This window comes from Zingiber officinale, chromosome 6B (genome assembly GCF_018446385.1).
Source record: "Zingiber officinale cultivar Zhangliang chromosome 6B, Zo_v1.1, whole genome shotgun sequence".
NCBI lineage: Eukaryota > Viridiplantae > Streptophyta > Magnoliopsida > Zingiberales > Zingiberaceae > Zingiber > Zingiber officinale.
This window is the reverse complement of record NC_055996.1, coordinates 135,930,799-135,944,670: the sequence shown is the minus strand read 5'-3', so window position 1 is coordinate 135,944,670 and position 13,872 is coordinate 135,930,799. Positions and strand designations below refer to the sequence as shown.

The 13,872-nt window shown below is 31.1% G+C and overlaps 1 protein-coding gene across 1 annotated transcript; it reads left to right on the top strand.

Annotated features, from left to right (window-relative positions):
* Window positions 1-1,673: 1,673 nt before the first annotated feature.
* LOC121991609 (truncated transcription factor CAULIFLOWER A-like) lies at window positions 1,674-12,204 on the top strand. The gene is made up of 8 exons (XM_042545594.1): window positions 1,674-1,901; window positions 7,337-7,411; window positions 8,089-8,154; window positions 8,652-8,751; window positions 9,594-9,635; window positions 10,471-10,512; window positions 10,601-10,734; window positions 12,096-12,204. The coding sequence occupies exons 1-8, from the start codon at window positions 1,717-1,719 to the stop codon at window positions 12,202-12,204; spliced, it is 753 nt and encodes a 250-aa protein (XP_042401528.1). The 5' UTR covers window positions 1,674-1,716.
* Window positions 12,205-13,872: the final 1,668 nt, after the last annotated feature.

Sequence of the window (13,872 nt, the reverse complement as noted above, 5' to 3'; positions counted from 1 at the left end):
ATTAGTGGATCGATTGAGCAGTGTTTTTTTTATTTGAGGAGCTCAATCGATCAGGTGATCGATTGAGAAGAAATTGCATGAGCACAGAAGACTTCTCAATCGATCAGTTAATCGATTGGAATACTCTAATCGATCAGTTGATCGATTGGGCTACTTCAATAGATTAGTTGATCGATTGGAGCTAATTTTCTCACGATGTTGAGAGGAAGGCGGAATTGATTGGTCAATCGATTCCGGGGTCTTCTACAGAGCACAGAAGACATCTGGATTGATCAGTTGATCTATCCAGCTATCCCAATTGATCAATCGATCGATTGGGATATGACTGTTGTGTAGGTTGTGAGCTTTGGACGGCTAGGATAACCTGGATCTAACGTGGCGATCGATTGGGAGTAAGCACAATCGATTGGGAGCCCTAGATCGAGAAGTATAAAGGCGACGACGAGATTCAAACGCAATAACTCTTCATTGATTCTTCTCCAACACTCATCGTCGGTTCTTGAAGGTTCTTGCCTTCTTGGAGCAAAGTGATGCTACATTTCCAAGCATCAAGAGACGCTTCCAAATAAGAAGCGAGTAATCTAGGGTTTATTGTTGTAAATCTTATAAGATTTCATTTGTATTAGCTTCTCTTTTTCTTTTTATTGTATGTGAGCTTGTACGAGATTTTTCTATTGATTGTTCTGAGAAGAAGTTATTTTCATAGTGGAGAGTGTGCCCGAGTGTAGATTATTGGATTAGTCATCTCATCTTAAGATGGATACCAAGTAAATCCTAGTGTTAGTATTAGTAGAGCTTCGCTTTGTGTTTTTCGTTATAAATCATCATTAATCAAGCGAAACGAATTATTCATCCCCTTAAACTCTCATAGTGTCCTGACACCATATTTATCTAGTTTAATATTTTTTTATTATGTACAGTCGATATGCATTATTTAATATTGTAAAATAAAAAAGAAAATTAAAATGATACAATGCACAACCAAATCAATTAAAATAAAGAATTATTTCAATTGGGGAATAAATTACAGAGTCAATAACTAATTATGACCATTCGTGTTAAACTTTGGCGGGAAATTAAATAACGATCTCGCTCGCGTTCCCACGCAGCGCGTCAAGTCACGACTCCCGACGCGAAAACCTCTTCCAACCGCGAAATGATTCCCTCGGACAGTACGTACAATGTCAAGGTTCCATCGTCCGTATCCCGTGCCCGCTCCGGCTCAGGAACTCAACATCCTAACGGATGCCGACGCAAAATGCATTCTGCCGACGGCAGCCTCGGCCGCTCGTTCATAAGCATCCTGTTTGCCCTTCCGCAGTGGATCCGTATTAAAACAAGAACAACGAAAGTGATTAACTTATTAATCTTTCTCCTTAAACCTCGGAGTTGAGCTTAATAAAATATATTTTGGAAATGAAATAAAATTCTTCCACATTATCCTTTAGGACCAACAAATTAATCAAATGATAATAATAACAATTATTATTTATTTATTTATTTATTTATTTTTACAAAAATTGTGAGAAGGAAAGGACATCCACAGGTCCACCTTACTTGCATTCTGTCACCACCACCGTCTCTTTTCGCCCTTTATGCTTTGGTGATAATACGATCGTGCATTGATTGATGCGGATCGAGATCGCACATGAATAACTAGAGAGAAGATCAGGAGAGGAGAGGAGATCGAATCATTGCTCGCTCGATCGATCGGCCATGGGGAGAGGGAAGGTGGAGCTAAAGCGGATCGAGAACAAGGTGAACCGGCAGGTGACCTTCTCCAAGCGCCGCAACGGCTTGCTCAAGAAGGCCTACGAGCTCTCCGTCCTCTGCGACGCCGAGATCGGACTCGTCATCTTCTCCAGCCGCGGCAAGCTCTTCGAGTTCAGCAGCAGCTCAGAGTTGAGTACTAGCTCACCACTCTCCCTTAATTTCATGCGCTTCTTTGATTTATATATTGATTGCTTGCCAAGGTAGGTAGATAAGTTTCTTAGAATGGTTACGGCTAGGGACTGTGAGCTGAAAGGGGAAAGATATTTATATATGCTTTTACTAGCTAGCGAGAAAAGAGAAAACCTGCAAACTTGGTGGGACTCGATTAGGTTTCTTCTCTAATTTCCCTATTTTTAAATCTTTTGTGTTGCTCCTTTCAAAGTCCGGAAAAGGTGGGATAGGTTATAGACTTTAGGGATCTGCATATAGAAACAGGAGTGGTGGAGTTATTTTTTTGTCATTATTGCTCTTTCCATCTTAAGAAACCACCCAATCTCTACTCGACACGATGCCTCCTTGATTTACTCTTCTTCTTCCTCTTCTTACTTGTACGCTTATAAATGTACACATCCATGGCGATTTCTTGTGTTGCAAGATGGTATCGGAAGAGATGGTGGCATGAGAAAATCAGAGGTTAGTTTCTTATTTTTCTTCTTTTCAAGTTTCTTCTTAGGTTCTTCATTTTTTACTCGAGATCTTTCATGGACTCTAAGATCTGCGGTTTTCTTCTGGTTTCATGGTGTGGATCCAGAATAATAGTGAGGCAAGATCATGAAAAAGAAAGGTATTATTTGCCCAAACCCTACCCTAGTGTGAGAGAGTCAAACAAAATTAAAGGGAGACATACATGGTTTTAGAATGGAGAATAACTCTTTGTTTCTGAGATCCTCAAGGACAATAAGCAGGAAAAATCACCTTTTTATTGATTAGGAATTTCCCATACATGAAGCAAATTTTGCTTGATTTTTGGAAGTACTTTCTGTTGAAGTTTAGGTTAAAATTTCTAGTCCAGTTACCAGTGCTTTTTGTCCTCAATTTTTCATAGCTTTTAAGAAACAAAATATAGAGTTTTGTGATCAAGTTTAGGTTAAAGTTTCTATCCTAGTTATCAGCGCCTTTTGTTATAGCTCCCTAAATTTCATAGCTTTGAAGAAACAATTCTCCGGTTCGTTTGTTATAAATCTCGTCATGGCACAGATTCCTAGACACTTCGTTACCTTTTCTTTCCAGCATTCTTTTAAACTAACCCTAACCCTAATGGAAACCCCAATCTCGGATGTTTTTGTTTAGCAGTCATAAATGAACACTAATTATAAATACAACAATTCTATTACCTCTTTTATAGGGCATCTCCAATGTAAAATTTATGAGAGATTTGTAAAATAAAAAAGCTAAATAAAAAAGTTTGAACTATTATTGAGGCAAAATTTGAGGTTTGTTGTTTAAGAGTAATAGTAAAATCTTTTATCTTGAAATTGATGTAATATGCATGAATTCATGCAACTATATGTTATAAATTTGATCATAAAAAAATTCATTTAGAGCTCTAACTATTAGAAACATTTCAATAAAATTTTATAATATTGATGTGACATATTGAAAATATAAAAAAGTTCATTTAGAACTTTAATTATTGAAGATTCCCTTAGAAGTTAGGTTAGAAGTTTAGTGCTCACAAGTGGATCAGTATGTAAACCACACCCTCCTGAATATATATTAGATTTAAGTAATGTACAAAGTTGTTATTGTAGTCCATTAATTTCTAGTCCAATAATACTTTTGATAAAGTTTCTATTGGTAAATTGGTATTAAGATCTAAATAACAATTAATCAGTTGACTAATTTCTAATTTATTCATCCGATATGAAATTTACAAAGTACATTCAGTTTGTTTAATTTAAAATTTAATAGTAAACTATTCATGACTTAGATTTTGGGAATAATAAAGAGAAATAGACTAAACTAAGCCCATTGCAAACTGAATTTGGACATACAATAAAGTGAATTTAACTCAACTAAGTCAATTTGATATATATTGATTGGTTTAATGCTTGGGGTAGCAAGGGTTATAAACTCTTAACATCAATTATAATATTAATGTACACAAAATGTTCATGATTTTCATAAGTAGTTTGTTGATTGGATAGTATAATTAAGTCAACATATAGACACATGATTATGAGTAGAATGTTGTATATAAAATCTAAAAATAAGGATGTTCATTGTTTGTTTTTATTATATTCCTGATCAAACTAAAAGATAGTTTTCATGCTATTATGTTATTTTTAAAAAAAACTTAGTAAAAAGTATTCCAAAGAATCAGAATATTAGTAATATAGTTTCTTTAACGCACTCATTCATTGGTTACCTTGTAATTGGCATAATATAGTATGCATATATATGCATATGTAAATTTCTAAAGAAAAGTGTTCAATCAATCTAATGTTTGATGGTGAACAATGGTTTACCCTTTATTTAGAGCGAAAAATGACTATATTATATTTTTAAAAAATTAGCGGCAAAAGCTAGCTAGGTATATTTATTTATCACCAAAGGTCCAAAATAAATTAAATTAACATATTAATAGCATTTAACTTATTAAATAAAATGTAATTTATCATTTCATCAATTTATAAAATATGTTAGACATTATTATTACTATTATTATTTAATTATAGTTGCAAGCCATATCGTAATCATCTTTTAATCAGTGTACTAAGGTACGTATTAGTTTAATTAGGTAAAATATCAATAACATTTAACTTCTTAAACAAAGTGTACTAAGGTTTTGTTATTAAATTTAACCTAAATCAAATTCACTGTGGTCAAGATCAACATGGAATTTAATGTGTTTATTTTTGGTAGTTCTAGATAATTAAATGACTATATTGTTCTATATTTGTACCTTTATATTGTATATCATCAATATCATGAAAAAGTCATCTATCTTTCCTATCCTAGATATATACATTATAACCTAACATATAATTTTATTATAATGTTGCATAAAACTGTCTTAAATAAATTATGTTTTTTTGGTGATTATTTAAATACCAGATTATAGTTGTTATAGTATGGATGCTTGAAAAGTTAGAGGTGAAACAATAATATCTTACAAAACTTTCCCTGGTTTAATCTCTCATTTTTTTAGTAACATTTAAAGAGTAAAATAAAATAAAATAGTAGCTGATGTTATTATCATTGTAATTAGAAGAAATTTAAACACTCAATATATTACGAGCTAGCTCTAAAACTGATCTGAAAATACGACTGTATAATTTTTGTCTCTGTCCTTAATTAGGTAAGGTAAAACTAAATTAAATTCCTCATTATATCTGATTATTTAAAAGTTTCAAGAGTTTGTACCCAGAAACGGAAGCATTAGAAACATTGTCCGGTATGATCTCTGAGAACAGTAGTTTGAAAGCCTAAGCATGTTTCAGATGAAGAACAAATGACAATGGATAAACTACTAGACTAATTTACACCTTATATTAAAATTAAATATATGGAATGGCCAGCCTTGTTCTTTTCTTCATATCAAGCTGCATTTCTTTTCTTATATCAAGTTGCACTGTAAATCTCTTAGTAATTTATATAAGCCATTTCATTTTTTCAGCTCAACTATTGGACATATAAACCCTAAACACCCCATGCTTTCTTTCGAATATATATGAAACCTATGCTCTTCCTTACTTCTTTCTTTATTTATTGATTGATGCAATAAGGCCATCAGTTTTCAACTATGAAATCGGAAAAAGAGACTAAACATAGATCCTACTCATGCTCCGTAAAATCTATCACTTCAATGTCATTATATATGAATTGAAGTACTTTCTATAGTGTCCCTCTTCCTGTAAAAAAGGTAGATTTATTTTGTAGACCAATATTCTGTTGATCAAAACGCCTAAAAAACGGACGTAGCATGTACCAACTCATAGTGTCTGAGAAGACAATATATATATAAAGATGACTAAGTAAATAAAAGCAATAAGGTAGAAGTTTGTTGGAAAATACTGAATCTCTTTTGAAAATATGTTCGGTTGTTTTTTTTTTCACTAGTATTACTTCGGGAACTGTTAACTTTGGTTGTGTAGTTGTACCGTGTGATGCAAAAGGTTGAGTAGTTGTACCGATGAAGAGGGATAGGTAACTCATAACTGGTGCTCAGCTCATTTCGATGACAAAAGCAATGCAGATTTAGTTATTACCCAACTACTTTATCTCCAGAATTCCTGGATCCGTACTGCTTGACTTGTATCTGTCACCTCTAGATCTTAGGGGTGTATTTGATTGAAGTTATCATACATGATTTTAATTACCTCATTACTTATGAGGTAATCATATAAACTTGATTATGAAAAATAAAACATAACGTAATATTATTTTATTCAACTTACATAAAAGATTTTAATATATTATTATCTTTGATTCAATCTATATTCATTATATTTAGGATGATAAGAACTAAGTAGATTAAGAATTTAATTTAATTTAATTCTAAATAATAATATAACTAATAATAATAAATTAATAAAATATAAAATAAATAAATACCAATGCATAGAATTTTATTAGATTTTTCAGAATTTAAAATGATTTTATGCATATTTTATCGAGTTAAATCGGTTAGGATTTAGAACCGTTTTAACCTCTTTTTTTTTTAATTAGGAGTTGATTAATAATAGATCTAAGTTTATTAATCAAAAGTCACCGCTGCGCTTCCCCTTCCCGGGCGCACAACGCACGCGTGGAGGTAGGAGGCGGCAGCCGCAGCGAGGTCCGCGTCCTGGTCTAGGAGGAGAAGGAGAGGGCGGATGTAGTGCGATGGAGAGGGAGGCGGAGAGGAGGTGGCGCGATGGGGAGGAGAGGCGGAGAGGTTATCGATAATAACCCTCAATCAAACGCATAGTAATCTGAAATGACTTGCTCCAGGCACGCTCACGCTCACCGCACATGTTAGTCTTCTTAAGAAATTCAGTGGCTTCATTACTATGAATATTTCTGCTTAGATTTAAAGTCCTATGTCTTCCCCAGCAAAAAGTTATTTAAATTATCTACAATTAGTAGGCTTCATTGGATTTTGGATAAAAACTTCACCCGTCAACTCGTGATTAATTAAACAAGACAAATAAAGTCTGAATTGGTTTTCATGAGTTGGACATTCTAATCATAGTACCTAATTTCAAATCATGAGCATAGATCTTTTTTTATATTAACTACTAAATTCGAGAACAATTTAGATTCTCAAATTCCAACATTCAAATGTGAATGTGAATATAAATGAAAATGAAAATCCATATCAGTTTACACAACAATTAAATTTCATGTTGGAGTAACTATAGTTATTTGCTATATATTCTTTAATTAGAAGATGCCTTTAGCTTATCTATAACTTCTAGTACAAGTAATTTTTTGAGCTTTTTTTTTAAGTATTACTTCTTAGTTGTATGCGAACGTTACTATTCATGTAATTTATGCAAGTTTGATGGATTTTTATACGCATTTTAACACTAAACCATTTGGGTTTTACACTAAAGAAGCTTTTTTGTTTTCTATGCAGAATAAACAAAATAATTGAGCGATATCAAAGTCATTGTTATGCATCACAAGAGTATGAACCTGAGGAGCAAGAGACATTGGTTTGTCTTTTCTATAACTGTTTAATATGTCTAGTATTGTTGATTGCTAATTAGTTTCCTTTTATCATTTACATTTCACTTTAGTATGTTGCATGAAATTATTTTGATAACTACATGTCCTTAGTCTCATTTTTGTATGCTTTCTTTAGGATCATTACTTGTACTTGTTTATTTAGTTCTTGACTTTTGTTTTCGTATTTAAGAAAAAAACTAAAGATGCATGCAACAAATCCATAAAGTTTCCAACATATTTACAACACTTATTGCTTTAGTTTGATGCAGAGATGAGTTGATGACTCTTTCAATTGTGCAAGTGACATTGTTTGAATTAGTCATTTTTTTAAAGATAATATATCTACATAAGTTTTTTTATAGAAATTTTAGATTATGCTATGATAAAAAACACTTATAGGCGTTGATGGTTAAGTATCTTTTTCTGTAATTTACTGATATATAGTTCATTACATTGAAGGAATTAGTTATCTGAAAAGTTGTAATAATTTCTAGAAATATAGATTTTGTTTTCAATTTGTTTGACTTTATAGCTAATAAATTTTATCGTGCTTTACTAATTATAGCTTAATTGACCAAAGATTTTTTCATTTGTTTAGTTGTTTTAAGATCACGTTTCAAAGGTATGTGAAAATCATTTAATTTCTTTATTTGTGCAGACAAGAAATTGGTATTATGAACTTTCCAAACTGAAGGCAAAATACGAGTCTTTACAGCGTTCCTACAGGTTTGTTCTAAGTAGAAAAATTATCATTTTAATATTTAAATTTAGACAAAATAACATTTAATTCTCACATTTATTATTATTATTATTATTCAAAATATTCTTTCTAAATCTTAAGATTCTTAAATTTTTCTTCACCTTTGTAAAACCCTTATCATTTTATTTTAAATCACTAATATCATTAATTTAATGGAACGATGAGCCACAAAGATTGGCATATTTCATTCTTTGTCATATCTCATTAAGTTAAAAAATTATCACATTATCGTTCCATAAACCAACTTAATGATATTAGTTATTTGGACGTAAAATGGTATAAAAATTCAAACTCTAGATAATTAAAAAAAAAATTAAGTTCATTTTAAAAAAGAAAATAAACGTTACAGATGAAATAAATATTATTCTCTTAAATTAATACTTGTCATTTCGTGAAAGACTAGATCCATTATGAACTTATCTTTTCATTCTTAAAATGTTCACACTTGATCAATTATGTTTAGGCATTTACTTGGAGAAGACCTTGAACAACTGAATGGGAAAGAATTACAACAACTTGAACGCCAACTTGAATTAGCACTATCTCAAGCCAGGAAGAGAAGGGTAAGCTTTTTGTCGCCAGCTATCGAACATAAACAAATTTACTAAACCTCAATTCTAATGTGCAGTAATTTCATATATGATTCACATTTTGTGTTTCATATTCTCCCTAGGTTAATTAGTTTGTAGTTGTTCTTTTAAAGATATACCCATGAAATGGGATGGAATTTGGGTCTGAACCAGACTAATTGCTTCGTCCATCTTTATTCCAACTTCATCTCTCATTCTAGATATAATTTACTTCAAAAAAAATTAGAGATGGTCGGTTAATAACATGAAATTTATGGACGAAATACTATTATGATGCTGTGTCATACAATTAGTTAAAGTTTCATCGGTGGTTACATACAAATGTTAGAAAGGAAATAACATTAGCAATCAAAAGAGAATCAAGCAGATTACAGGCCTTAACAAGCAAATATAAAGATCTTGCAAGCACATGAAATTTGCACAGAAAACATTCAAAAATCAAAAGACAATAAATGATTAGATGATCACACAGATGCCATACTTTATATTATCACATAACATATCATATTGCTTAATTAGTTTAATTGATGCATTCATCCATCTTTCTATATATTTGACGCAAATGATAACTTTGATCCATTACTATAGCTTCAGATGTCAAATTTTGAATTTTCTTTGAAGGGAAAGCCACTAATACATCAATCAATCTTCTTTATTTCTACTATTTATGGATATATTTTTCTTCAAGAATATGGGGATCAGAATCCAAATACTGAGTGCCTGTTTGGGAGCATTTTTAGAAACCATTATCAAATCTACCGTTATTACATTTCTGAGCTTATTCTAAGTTAACCCTGATCTTACTTGGTTGACAGACACAACTACTATCGGAAAGCATTGAAGAACTCCAAAGAAAAGTAAGGATAATTATGTTTTTATTTGAATTAGTTCAGAATTAGCTATAGTACAATCACCACATTAAATTAAGTTCCTTAATTAGAGAAAGCTATAGTTCCTTGATTTGCATGCTGTAAGCTCCAATTAAATTTCAAATGGCACGGCAAAACATCCAATCAGGGCCAGTCCTTAGGTATATCACCGAGGGCGATGATCTAGGGCCTGTAATTTTAGGGAGCCCAAAATTTAGCATACATATATAATATAGATTATATATAATTAGATTGTTTTAATAAAAACTCAAAAAATATTTTTTTATTGAATTGTTTTAATATCGATTGAAATAAGTTTTTCTAAACTAAAATTGATAAAAAATCTCACTTGTATTCAACTATGTCTTAGGAAAGATTAAATGACTTGATAATTTTATGCATTGAAAATGAAGTGTTAGAAAAATTTGATTTTGAATATTTTATTGATGATTTTGCTTTTTAAAATATTAGAAGATTTAAATTTTTTTAATGATTATTTGATTTTTTTTGTATTTGTAGATATTGTATTTTCTTGGAAAAGTTTGGAAAATATATTTTGGATGGTGTTACATTTTTCGGAGAATTTTAAGAAATATATTTTGTATAGAGTTTATCATATTTTAAATGAAATATATTAATTTTTAAAAAATTTTATTAAATTCTATTCAAATTGTTAGTTAATATTTTATTTCTTATAGAAGTCCTTTCTTGTCTTTTCGCAAAGGACATTCAAAAATTAGGGCCAGCCCTGCATCCAATACGGGCTGACTTTAATTATTCAGAAAATGAGACAAAGTTCTTGATTGTTTTTTGTTGCATGTAGGAGCGTCATCTGGAAGAGATTAACAAGCAGCTTAGGGAGAAGGTTTTGCTCTAATAACATTACTGTCTACAGCTACTTTGCTGTTTAACCTTTTGCTGGTAATTGTATCGTACTGCACTTACTTTCACAGCTTGAGGCCGAAACCAAATCTGTAAGAGATCTTCAAGGATGTAGTTGGCAATCTAATGTCTTGATACAACAAACAGATCCATTTCCCTTTCCTCAACAAAACCCCATGGAATCTCAGCCAACTCAGCAGATAAGGTACAATGTCCTCTCTTCAAATCTCTCTCTGCATGGTCACTCTAAATAGACGCAGCAATTTAGATGGTTGTTTTGCATTTTTTTCTCATTAGCTGAAATCATTGTCATTCTATTCACTATTACTATTTTTGCATCACCTGTATAATTATCTTTTAAACATGTTATTAGTAGGGTTACGTTATAAATGAATCCAATGTCCGGGAATAAATTTGATATTTAGAGTTTATTTTATGTTCGTTCAATATACAAGATTAATTAAGTGAACAACCTTGAATAACTCATTAAATTAAATAAAAATGTTTGAATACATATGCGTTCAGTTAGTTAATATTCATGAATAATATTCACGAACAACATTGTCTTTACGGGGGTGTTTAGGGTGACAAATTTATTACAATGGGCAAAGATCAATCCCCAATAGATACATACCCTCAGGAAAAAACTTCTTCCACTCCTAGCCATTTAACGGTCGACTATAAGTTGACCCTGTTATTTATCTCCCTTCACATAATCTGGAGATAGATTGTGGGGGCGCTTGAAGTGAATGAAGTTACTTTTTTACTACAATGAACAAAATTTATAAATAATATTTATGAATAAAATTCTTATCAACATGCTAAATAAATTTTTAAAATATATAAATAAATTTATATTATAAATTCATTAATCAACCAAATAAGTTTAAAATCAAACAATCAAATAAGTTTGAATTGAGAGTTCGATAACATTTAAATGAATTTTGAATGACTTAATTTATTTTAGGCTCAACTTAACTTAATTACTTTATCAAACAAATTTAAATACTATAAAGTTTAGCTTAACTTAACTTATTTACATCCCTAATTATTAGGAGTTGAATGCTAAGTATCTGATTAAGATTTTTAATCGAAAGAAAATAAAATTCTTTTTAGTTTTAGTCTGGTTAGCGGGAGGAATGAAGTATGTTTTTTTACTTCCGAATTTTCTTTCTTTTTAGTTTTAGTTTGGTTAGTGGGAGGAAAGAAGTATGTTTTTTTACTTCTGACAATTTTTTTTAGAAAGAAGAAAAAAGGCATAAAAGTTGTAAGTTTCTCAATTTTATTTGTTACAACATAAAAATATATAAATCAAAATAAATTTTAAAAAGTAAAAAGTTTATAGATCGGACATGAATTTCATTACATGCAAATAATTAAGAACTGATTTTTTTCCTGTTTCTCTTTTTCTTCCAAAATCTTTTAATCACTAAGTATCAAAATCGAGGTTGAGTACATTAAACCGATAAAAAAAAACAAAAATCCAGCATGAGCTTTATGCATCGTACTTGACTAAATTGCCTTTCAGTTTTCTCCCTTGCGAATATTTCAAATTTGGATTCTTAGATTGACTTTGACCAAGAAAGATTTGACTGACAGGTACCACTTTGATCATCCTGGATTGGCAGCTAATCCTGGGAACGTATCGGGCGAGCATGATTATTGGCCTCTATGAGCTATGGATCAGTATCTCTATCGGTAAGGCCATGGAATGATTCCTGAATTCGATTCAATGAATCATGTAAGTTTATAGCCAGTTCAATGGACCATGCAAGTTTATTGCGTACTTTGTTGATCTCAACTTTCCCTCGCTTATATATGTTGCGTGTGATAATAAGTTGAAGACTTCGTGTTGAACTTATGAATTCAGAGACAATCTGCTAGATTGTTCCATGTAAAATGTTGTGCCTTGTAAAATATTTCCTAAGATTTATTTACAGACAAGAATTAAGATTTATCTTTCTCTGGAGTATGATATAAGAAATTAACTTATATTTTATTTCTCAGCAAATTGCAATGTGGAAGTGTTATTTGCATTCAGTTGCATATTTTTCTTGGTTCATAGTTGATCAAATGATGAAATTTCTCATTTGAATCTTTTTGGTATTATTTGTAGCATTCATTCAGCCTTCAATGTCCAATACAATTTGTTATTTGTATAATCGGTATTGCCTATTTTCAAAATTAATCGGGCAAAATCTATACTCCATGTATAAACTACAATCCAACAAATTTGTTTTCCAAAGTATTATCTACCATAATATTTTTTTTCACTAGATTTTTTTTTTTTTTTGCAAAAGGGTTTTTTTTTCCTAAGATTTAATCGAGATATATTCTCGAGAAAAGGTCTATAATAAATAACTAATTGTGAGTTTTTATTTCTTTTCTTTATTATCTTTATTACTTTTTCCTAATGACTTTTAAAAATTATTTTACCATGTTTTTTTTATACATTGATAGAATATAAAATAAATATTATACGGCAATTTACCAAAAGGTGCACTTGAAAAACTGAATTTACCAAAAGGCGTATACTACTTTGATATTTACCAAAGAGCGTACTTTTTTAAAAGCATTTCCTATTTTACCCTCCTGATAATTTGACTTTTTCTATCGTTTTTCTTTTCTTCATTATATTTCTCTCACTTCTCTCTCTCCTCTGTCGGCAGAATATAGGAATAACATTAGTCAATCTTTAATCACATTTTAATACATTCGAAGAAAGCCAAAATAAATAATGGACACCATATTTGGACTCCTTGTAATTTTAGAAATCCACAGGAACTGAAATGAGTGCAATCGGAGCTTTCTAGGTCGATAAGTGGGTTTCGGTCAAAATCCACTGATGGACCTAGAGAGCTCCGATTGCACTCATTTCAGTTTCTATGGATTTCTAAATTTACAAGGAGTTCAAATTGTCACTTTATTTATTTTATAGATGTTAACAAGCAAAATCAAAGAATCGGCATAAAGCGTTGACCTGATATGGAATCATATCGGGCCCAACGTGAGCTTTTTTATATGGACCCGATATCATTCCATATCATGCCCACGTGGGCCTGATTTGAGTCCATATCGGGCCCAATGGACTTTTGTCGATTCTTTGCTTTTGCTTGTTAACATCTAAAAGCAAAATAAATAATGAACATCATATTTGAACTCTTTGCAATTTTAGAAATCCATAAGCGAAATGGGTGGAGCTCTGGGTCCATGGGTTTTGGCCAAACCCACCGATCGATCTGAAAGTTGACCCATTTTATAATTCTAAATTACAAGTGAAAATATGGTGTCCATTATTATTTTTGGCACTCCTGGACGAGAGGTTTTGAAAAATCCTAAATAT

Bases quoted from the DNA above. Each gene is read 5' to 3' on its own strand.
- LOC121991609 (XM_042545594.1), top strand. From the start codon at position 1,717: ATGGGGAGAGGGAAGGTGGAGCTAAAGCGGATCGAGAACAAGGTGAAC. The intron at 1,902-7,336 runs GTTGAGTACTAG...TTTTCTATGCAG, and splicing joins GAGTTCAGCAGCAGCTCAGA to AATAAACAAAATAATTGAGC. The intron at 8,752-9,593 runs GTAAGCTTTTTG...CTTGGTTGACAG, and splicing joins CTCAAGCCAGGAAGAGAAGG to ACACAACTACTATCGGAAAG.